Source organism: Tuber melanosporum (genome assembly GCF_000151645.1).
Source record: "Tuber melanosporum whole genome shotgun sequence assembly, scaffold_55, strain Mel28".
NCBI lineage: Eukaryota > Fungi > Ascomycota > Pezizomycetes > Pezizales > Tuberaceae > Tuber > Tuber melanosporum.
Genome location: NW_003299101.1, coordinates 584,245 through 594,054, shown reverse-complemented (window position 1 = coordinate 594,054; position 9,810 = coordinate 584,245). Strand labels below are relative to the sequence as shown.

Below are 9,810 nucleotides of genomic sequence, written 5' to 3'. Positions count from 1 at the left end.
ATATCCCCCAGAATTATTTCACCCCGGAGGAGGGAAGTAATGTGGCCGGGCCGGTTTTAAAGGCCAATATGGAGGAATTTTGGAATGGGGGCTTCCCTTCAACGGTTTTGGGGGGGGGGGCCCCCTTTCGGGGTTTGACCAGGGTTCTTGCGGGACAAAAATTGGGGGAAGTGGGGGGGGGGGATGACCTTTTGGGGCTCAAAAAAGATATCCGGGCCCCCAAGCCCCCCAGGCCAAATTTGGGGGTTTGGGAAAGGGGTCAATTTTTGGGACCCACCCCGACCAGGGTGGCCCCTATCCCTGCGACGACCAGTGCGGAAACCAGCCCGAGAGAGAAATGGGGGGGGGATGTGGAGGGGGTTCCCCTTAAGAGACCCGGGTGGGGAGGATGGAATTCACTTTGGGCCAGATACCAAAGGGGGGGGGGGGGGGGGCATTTTTCCTTAAAATTTGGCAGTCATGAATCACTTTTTATCAGGGAGGGTTCTTTCTTCTTTCCATGTCGAGTTTCTTCACTTCCCTCGGTGTCTCTTTGGGCTTTGATTTCCGAGAAATTCTGGGCTTTTTTTTTTTTTTTTGTAGAACTGGGTGTTGCGATAAAAGGGAATTATGATGCCTTACGAAGTGATGCCTTTTTCCCCCCTCGCCACTGCTACTGCTGTTTGTTTATCCAGCTCATGACTCTCTCCTCCTATATTATCATGCCAGTAGTCTTACTCCCCCTTCTTCTTACTTCATTATATAAAAAACGTCATCCTCGAGTAATGAGGCATTTCCAGTTTCTTGTATTCACCTGATTTATATCTTTTTTTTTTTTAAATTTTTTTTTTTATCATTATTATTATTTTTTATGGGCGGCTGGTTAGCATTATCGGTTCTTGTGAGGGGGTGGGGGAAACTCTTGTCGCTTTCCTTGGGTGCTTCATTTTCATTATTTTATCATTAGGGGATTCTTTTCATCTGGGTATATCATAGGTGTCCTGTTTTTTATTTTTCATTTTTCATTTTTTATTTTTTATCGCCACTTTTTACCCCTGTATTTGCCTGACGTTTCGTTGCTCTATTTATTTATGCGCTTACCGGTAGTTTTGCTCTGGCATTCGATTACTAGTTTGCTGGCATCGAGTCGACTTGGCTTGAGATGCCGTTAGATAGTACTCGAGAAGGTAAGGGGGGGGGGGGGTAGTGTGGTAAAAGTATGAGATGATGTTCGTAGTAATAGATTTCTGTATCATAACAGTACTGTGCTGCACTCAGACTGTTCTGATTATTTTGTGGACTGTAAGACAAAGGCACTTCAAGACGAGCGGCGGTCCGATTCTCCAACTGTTAGATGATTGTATGGCGTGATGTTTGGTCCCGCGATTTAAGGGGATAGATACGACTGCACCTCGGTGCAGTGACCTCGCGGGCAATGTTCCCAGTTCTTGTACAGTACTCGTACTGTATTGTACTGTACCTACAAGATAGATATCATAATCCTTGGTCTCGCCTACTCGAGTACTGTACAGCCTGCTACCCGGGGTCTGTGATCCCCCGCTTACGATCCGGGTCACCCCACCATCAACTGCTAGGATTATTGTGGTGATATTATCTAATAGTGGGGTTAACACCATATTCTTATCAGGGCATCCACTCGAACAGTTTTAACAGGGGTCGTTCCGGCTGGGGGTTTTTTCTTTCTCCTTTTCACCTGCGGTTGTTTTGCGGGTAAACTCATGATTGCTGGTAGAAGTTGGGGCATGAGGAGGAGACATGAGGGGAATTGTGGATGCTATCCTTCATGGCCTTGTATGATACGATATGTACGGTGGTGGGGACCATGATCAGCCCCACCAAACATCCCACTTTGATGGGCTTCCATGCTGAGCAAACCAGTCAACCACACATGGAATTAATTGCTTTTCCCCTTTCTTTCCTTCACTCGTCGCTTTCTTTCCTCTTTATCCTCTCCTGCCCCCCCGCCCCTCCGTTAGTTTGTTTGTCTCCTCTCTCTCGCACTTTGTGCGACTAACGTGCTCTACCATCTTTCTTTATCATATTACCCCTTCACGCATCATCATTCATCATCATTATCGTCATCACCATCATCATCACCGCTACTGTTAAAGACTGCTCACTACTGTCTACTCCGTGTCCCGCGGATCCTATAAGGCAATGACGGGCCCTACTCCTGATCAGAAGAATCTTCACTACTTCGTTAGGTATTTCTCTTATTTTATTTTATTTTTTTACTATACGCTCATCGGAATTTCCTCCTCTCCCTAAATTACCTCCACCTTCCACGTGGTCGAATAGATAGCCTCCGGATCCATTCCTCTGGAAAAGCCATGCAAGTTGCTGACCCGCATGATGCCATTACTAGTGGTGTTTCTTCCATATCTTTAATTGCTCCTACAGAAGAGCTTTTTTATACCACTGTCGCTTTTTACACCGATCTTGGATTCGACGAGGCTTTCGTCTACGATCGGACTCATCCCACCGTTAAACGTGAGGATGATCATTGTCGCGCCTCCGAGAAGGAGACCTGGTTGTACTCTCAAGGCGCGGCCGGCGACGGCACAGATGTCAATCTCAAGATCCGCTATGTAGTGGAAGCCGGACTTCGGAGGCAATCGTTAATCCCTCCCCCGATTCCGCCGAACAGCGAAGAATGGAGAGGAAAGTCAATGAGTGTCATCTTGTACACCCCGGCCCTGGACAGAGTGATCGATCTTCTTTCAGAGAAGAAGATTGCCTTCCAGTCCCAACCCAGCGAAAAGGAGCCCTCGGAGGTGTACACCCATGACCCGTTGGGAACACTAGTTGGATTTACTTCTAAAGCAAATCCGTTTACTAGGGTCGGGCCCAGGTATGTTCCAGGCGTCTTGGGGGAATCAAGGGTTCGGGACCAGACGAGACCCAGCACCCCAGGCGGGGTGAAGAAGCGAATTGCTGTCATGACAAGTGGTGGAGACGCGCCAGGAATGAACGCAGCGGTTAGAGCAGTGGTCAGGATGAGCATTGCACAAGGATGCGAGGCCTATGCGATCTATGAGGGATATGAGGGATTAGTACAGGGCGGGGGGCTTATTAAGAGAATGCATTGGGAGGATGTTCGTGGTTGGCTCTCCGAGGGCGGAACCTTGATTGGAACAGCCAGATGCAAGAAATTTACGGAACGCGCAGGCAGATTACAGGGTGCAAAGAATTTGGTCTTGGCTGGAATTGATGCTCTTGTTGTTTGTGGTGGTGATGGTTCTCTGACTGGAGCCGATATCTTCCGTAGCGAATGGCCTGGATTATTGGCGGAATTAATCGAGCTGGGAGAGCTCGCTGAGGAGCAGTGCTCACCTTTCAAAACCCTCAACATTGTTGGTTTAGTAGGGAGTATTGATAATGACATGTCTTCTACAGATGCTACCATTGGCGCTTATAGTTCTCTTACGAGAATTTGTCAAGCAGTGGATTTCATCGACGCTACAGCCTATAGTCACTCTCGGGCCTTTGTTGTGGAAGTTATGGGAAGGCATTGTGGCTGGCTGGCATTAATGGCTGGATTGAGCACCGGCGCCGATTTTGTTTTCCTACCGGAAAAACCACCCCAAGACAAATGGGAAGGGGAGATGTGTCGAATTATTAAAACAGTAAATCTCAAATCTACCTACCTATAACTTAAATTGCGTATACTAAATGATATCAGCATCGTACGGCAGGAAAACGCAAGACCATTGTCATTGTGGCCGAAGGTGCTATTGATAGAGAGTTGAAGCCAATTACAGCGACTTATGTTCGAGATATCCTTGTAGACGAGTTGAGATTGGATACCAGAATCACGACTCTTGGTCACGTTCAGCGTGGTGGAACTGCCTGTGCATTCGACAGGATTCTTGCTACGTTACAAGGCGGAGAGGCCGTTAGAGCTGTATTAGAGTCTACTCCAGATACCCTGAGTCCGATGATTGCAATCAACGAAAACAAAATTACCCGAAAGCCTCTAATGGATGCTGTTAGACTGGTAAGCCCAAACTGTCATCTATGCCATGATAACTATTGACTTTTATTGTTCTAGACCAAAGCTGTGGCAGAATGTATAAAAAACAAAGATTTCGCGGGGGCCATGAACCTGAGAGACCCGGAATTTGAAGAATACCACCGGGCCTATATGGTTACGACAAAGCCAGATGAGCTTTCAGAGAAAGCGCCTCAGGACAAGGTGAAATTATCTGAGATCGCTTGCAAAATGCTTTTTTATTATTATTATTATTATTATTATTTTTTTTTTTACTGACGGAAAGTAGAGAATGAGGATTGCGATCATTCATGTTGGAGCACCGGCAGGAGGGATGAACGCAGCTACACGTGCGGCAGCTACTTTTTGTCTCAATAGAGGCCATCGCCCGTTCGCTATACACAATGGATTCCCCGGCCTGGTTCGCCATGACTCCGTTCGGGAGTTGAACTGGCTTACAGTCGAAGGCTGGGCCATTCGTGGCGGCTCTGAGATTGGAACTAACCGCTCTTTGCCATCTGAAGACATGGGCATGGTTGCATGGTACTTCCAGCGATACAAATTTGACGGTCTCCTCATTATTGGTGGCTTTGAAGCATACCATGCGCTCACTGAGCTCCATAGTGCTAGGGATAGTTATCCCGCCTTCAGAATTCCTATGATTTGTCTGCCAGCTACTATTAGCAATAATGTCCCTGGAACAGAATTTTCAATTGGAAGCGATACTTGCTTGAACGCACTTATTGAGTACTGTGATGCTATCAAACAGAGTGCAAGTGCTAGCAGAAGGAGGGTATTCGTCGTCGAATGTCAAGGAGGAAAGTCTGGTTATGTGGCTACTATGGCTGGACTCTCAGTTGGTGCGCTGGCTGTATACACACCCGAAGAAGGTATAAATCTCAATATGTTGAAGGATGATATTGATCACCTTCGAGAGAGTTTTGCGAACGATAAAGGAATGAATAGGGCTGGCAAGTTAATCTTGAGGTTTGTTTGCCGTAAGAATTTTACGCCATGCGAATCACTGAATGCTTCATAGAAACGAGAAAGCGTCTAAGACCTATACCACTGAAATAATTGCTTCAATTATCCGCGAGGAAGCAAATGGTCGATTTGAATCCCGTACTGCTATTCCTGGACACGTCCAGCAAGGTGGTACTCCATCTCCTATGGATCGTGTCCGGGCGGTAAGATTGGCCGTCAAGTGCATTCAATTTCTTGAGTCAAATAAGAAGGCTCCCAAAGAGGTTTTCAAAGACCCAAGCACAAGTGCAGTCATCGGTGTTAGGGGAGCAAGTGTCGTGTTTACTTCAATTGAAGATCTTCGCGGGGCTGAAACTGATTGGGATTCAAGAAGACCAAGAAAGGCATTCTGGCTAGACTATAGGGGCTTGGTAAACACCCTCGGCGGACGTGCTGGAACACCGACGGGTTAGAGAGCAGGGTTTTTATGTCGTTCGCGCCTGTTCGTTTTTTAGTCTTATTTTTATATTTCTTTTTTATATTTTTTATGCTTTCTTTGTGGGTTCGGCGGGAAGCAGTTTGGTTTCGTCAGAGTGGGCAATCTGGTCCGGAGGGGAAAAGGAGATGTTATTATACTCGTGTAGAGAATATCTTTCTAGGCTTAGTACATAGATTTGTTGCGTGCAATGGTAAAGTTTGATAGTAGAAAGAGGTGTTGTTTTGTGGTGGTAGTATTGTATGTACTGTACTAGTTCTAGTAGTTTGTGCGGGGTGGGGGGCATGGTGGAGTACAAGTTCCAAACGCATTTAGGCTGGAGAATTATGGCAGTTTATCCTAATGGGTTATATATTGGCTTTAGCTGATTGCGGGTAGTGGGATAGAACTTTAGTTTGCAATGCCATAACTGCTGTACTGTATTATGATGCTATTGAATCTCTTTATAGTATAATATTATAATCCTAAATATTTGCTTGCAATATTGGTGTATTGGTGTCGAACCGATATTAGATGAAGTATGGTATTGGATGGCCAGGTAGACACTTTGCTATCATACATCACGGGAGACTTCTAGAAGCCAACCCGAGTAGGTCCAAAGGTCCGAGTGATCTTTTACGATGAGGGTCTGAAAGCGGTGCCCCAGATGCCTCTTTGGGGCGCATTAGGATCCTTTTTTTGTTCCTCCTGAGCAAATAACAAGGCCCTCCAGAGGCTGCGCACCATGACCTGTCGCATCGCTGTCCCCCAACACCCAGCACATCGCTGTCGCCCAGATTCCACAGATTCGCCACCTGGGTGATTACTAGATCTATTTGTTTATCTCATGAAAAAAGAATTCCGTAGACTATTTCTTGATTACAATACCGTACCATATCATCAAATTGAGTATTTCTGTGCAGACTATCCTGATTTATTGATTTTACTCAAACAATCAGACTGCTCTGCTTGATAGTACAACCTTTTGATCTTGCTCTCCAGACTTGATTCCATTCTTGTTGAGGTGGTCTAAGTGTTCTTTGTAACATGTTTGCAAGGTGCTAATCACGTTATCCGTAAATGGTACAATAGTTGGCTGGTGGCCTGCTCTACTAGAGAGGAGGTAAGAGCTGGAAACTAAAGGAGGCTTCAAGGATGTACTGAGAAACAAAGAGATAATTGTTCAACCAAGTATATTGAAATACTGTCTGTCGAAGTCTGCCTTTTCCATTGTAGAAACAGGTGGTCTTTAAATACACAAATCTGTTCATGTCTAGCATGAAAGAAACTAATCAAAGGTATCAAGCGATACACTTTGGTAAAACAAATCAAGTATCAAAATAATATTTAAAACAAAACATAAAACATAACTAAGTATCAAAGGATACTTAAAAAAAAAAAAACTAAGTATCAAAGTGATACTCAAAAAAAAACATAAAACAAAACCAAGTATCAAATGATACTTAAAACAAACCAAGTATCAAAGCAATACTTAAAACAAAACATAAAACAAAACTAATAACCGAGTACCCGTACTGGTTACATTCCTCAAAACAAAACAACTATTTTAAACAAAACCTAATAATCATCAAAAGCTGAGTCTGAGAAACTAAAGGCTTCAGTTTCCACTATAAGTTCTTTATCATAAGTGTCACACCATGGACAAGAAGAAATCCTAAAGAAACAACTAGACTCAAAGACATGCAGGTCACAGTAGTTATGAATATCAGATTCATGCTGTATGTCTACTCAAGCATTATTACAATCAGGGCAGTAGTCTACCTAGAGGATAGTGAAGTAGTCTTCAGGTTGAATAACATTGTAGTTCAACAAAAGTCCAGCAAGCTATTGTCACAGCCTCACATTGAGTTCCACATAGTTTGACATTGTTATGGTATTTGGATAGTGAATAGTGACTAGATGAGGTTGTTGAGAACTTGTTCTATAGTCTGGTTTTCTCATTGCTGCTTTTGAATTCTGACTCAAAGTATGGTACCTAAAATCCATCCTGGGCTTCTAGTTTAACTTGCTATCACTCAGTCTCCGACATAGTTGGTGACTAGCATATCATGATGTAATTAATTGTGGGTGGTAGAGAATCATTTGACATGTTGTCTTCCCACCACTTGTTCACCATGTCCATAGCATGCTCCAACCCTTCAAGTAGCTCCCAGCTGTTTTCGCTTGTTGGATATTTTTTCCATTTGACCAGGAACTGGTCATTTCCATACTAAAGACAGTGGTCTTGGATTTCTTCAACTTCTCATTGGTCCTTCTTATCGATGATAGGTGCAGGGTGAGAATGGAATCTTTCAGAAAACTTAGAGTCATCACTAGGTGTAACAATCCCTCCTCGGATGGTTAATTCTTGGCGACAGGGAACGATACTTCTCTTCTTTTGTTTCTTTCCTTAGTCTTACAATAGCACTAGGCCTCTGCCTACGTTACTGATAATACAAGACCTTTGTCTTCAATGGGGAACGCCTATCATAAGCTTTCTCTAACTCTTCTTCGCGAAGAACTTTCCTTGGCGTAATGGTAACGTTGCAATAAAGATAAAGATTGTAAAGGTGTTTTATATTCGTTAAAGTAATAAGTAGGAAAAGTACTTAGAACAAAGCGTGAAGAATCTATCTTCCTCAGCTACATCAGCCTCCTTATATAGTATTCTTCCCGCTTGTAGTCATGTGACCCAAAGTGGTCACATGTGCGAAACCAAATCATAACAAACTAATCATGTGACCAAAGTGATCATATGTTCAAAACCCATGACCTCATAACGAGGTCATGTACAAAAACTCATAAACCAATCATAACACAATAAGCAAGTTATATGACTTGACTGAGTCATATGTGCGAAACCCATGACCTCATAACGAGGTCATGTGTGAAATATAAATCATATGCGCAGGGCTTACCCGCAAGGCACACTCGCAAGGCATACCCACCAGGCACACGTCCCATGACTCATATTTGAGCCATGTGCGAAAGCATCACAAATCCCACACATAACAAATCATATGACTCGAATGAGTCATATGTGTAAAACAATAACATACCTGTGACTCATAACCATGTGTCATGTGAAAACCTCTTTCATGCTAAGCCACGTTTGTGACACTAGGGTAGAAACATTTGACAGTAGAGGTATGGAAAACAGCGGTATTGCGGTGGTACATACGTCTGTCCATCTGGACAGTGTAGTTTTCTGTATGTTCATCACAAGATAAGACCTTGAAAGGTCCTCACCATTGTAGTTGTAGTTTCTTGCTACATCTAACATTGGTAATAAACATGTCTCCATGAACCATAAGCATATAGCCGGGCAGAATAGGTATGTGTTTGCATTGTCACTTCTGAGCAGTAGTGGTACTTCAGAATTGTGCTGCTTAAACAGCTTGGAAAGCATTATTCCAGATGGCTTGATAGCAGTTCAAGTGGTCATCAGAGGCAGGAATAGAAGAGTTCTTGAATAGAGTTGTAGGCAGGAGAGGATATTGGCAGCCAAAGATTGCCTTGTATAGAGACATTCCTAGGATGTCTGAATATCCAGCATTGATATATGTGGCAAGCTCAGCGAGGATGGGTTCCCAGTTGGTCTGTCTTTCATTGATCATGGTCCGAATTCCGGTCTTGACGTCACAGATCTTTCATTCAGCCTGGCCATTAGTTTCGTGATGTCCAGGAGCAGCCGTAATATAGTTGATTCCTAGAGAAGTCAAGGTTTGTTTCCAAAAGCTGGCTGTGAAATGGGGATCAGCATTACTGACAATAGACAATGGGTATTCATAGGGGGTAAATAGATATCATTAGAGATTATTCCAAGTGTCTTTAGAGGAGTCTGTGACTTTCATTGGTATAAGCTATGTATATTTGGAAAATTGATTAATAGCTACCAAGATAGTGTCATAGCCAACAGACTTGTTGAATGGTCCAGCGAAGTTGATAGCAAATGATTCAAATATCTCATAAGGCAACTGAAGTGTCTGGGCTTTCCCTTCAGGCAGTTGGGTTCATTCCTTATTTTCCTGGCAGAGTTCACACTATTTGACAAAGTCGCAGAGGTCCTTTCTCATTTCGAGCCAGTAAACATATTCTGAGGCATATTGGAGGTTGCGGTCTGCACTGTGGTGTTCTTTGTTGTGGATTTCAGTAATGATATATTCCCTAATAGTCATTCTATTGAATATATGACTCTTTGGGATATATAAACAATGTTCACCATAGTAAGTGATGGTATAGACCATTCTATTAGATATGTTGTAGGGGGCGAGAGCTCCATTTCTGGAGCTGTCTATGGCTTTGAAATAGATTGGGTTATGGTGGTATCCTGCTATTATCTGGCTTTGGAAGGATGAGGTCAATTCCTCCATAGTTGATC

At 43.7% G+C, this 9,810-nt stretch overlaps 3 protein-coding genes; all 3 read left to right on the top strand.

Annotated features, from left to right (window-relative positions):
- Positions 1–642, top strand: part of GSTUM_00009357001 (uncharacterized protein) — a 3,250-nt gene extending 2,608 nt beyond the window's left edge. The window contains exon 3 of the mRNA XM_002840649.2: positions 1–642. This exon is cut by the window's left edge and continues 1,410 nt beyond it.
- A 1,066-nt stretch (positions 643–1,708) lies between these two features.
- Positions 1,709–2,922, top strand: GSTUM_00009356001 (uncharacterized protein; the record flags this gene model as incomplete). XM_002840648.2 has 3 exons in its annotated part: positions 1,709–2,204; positions 2,366–2,774; positions 2,806–2,922. Exons 1-3 carry the CDS (start codon positions 2,158–2,160, stop codon positions 2,920–2,922), a joined length of 573 nt encoding a protein of 190 aa, XP_002840694.1. The 5' UTR covers positions 1,709–2,157.
- Positions 2,923–2,966: 44 nt separating this feature from the next.
- Positions 2,967–5,919, top strand: GSTUM_00009355001 (uncharacterized protein; the record flags this gene model as incomplete). XM_002840647.2 has 5 exons in its annotated part: positions 2,967–3,626; positions 3,683–3,997; positions 4,052–4,195; positions 4,281–4,978; positions 5,031–5,919. 5 exons carry the CDS (start codon positions 2,967–2,969, stop codon positions 5,425–5,427), a joined length of 2,214 nt encoding a protein of 737 aa, XP_002840693.1. The 3' UTR covers positions 5,428–5,919.
- Positions 5,920–9,810: the final 3,891 nt, after the last annotated feature.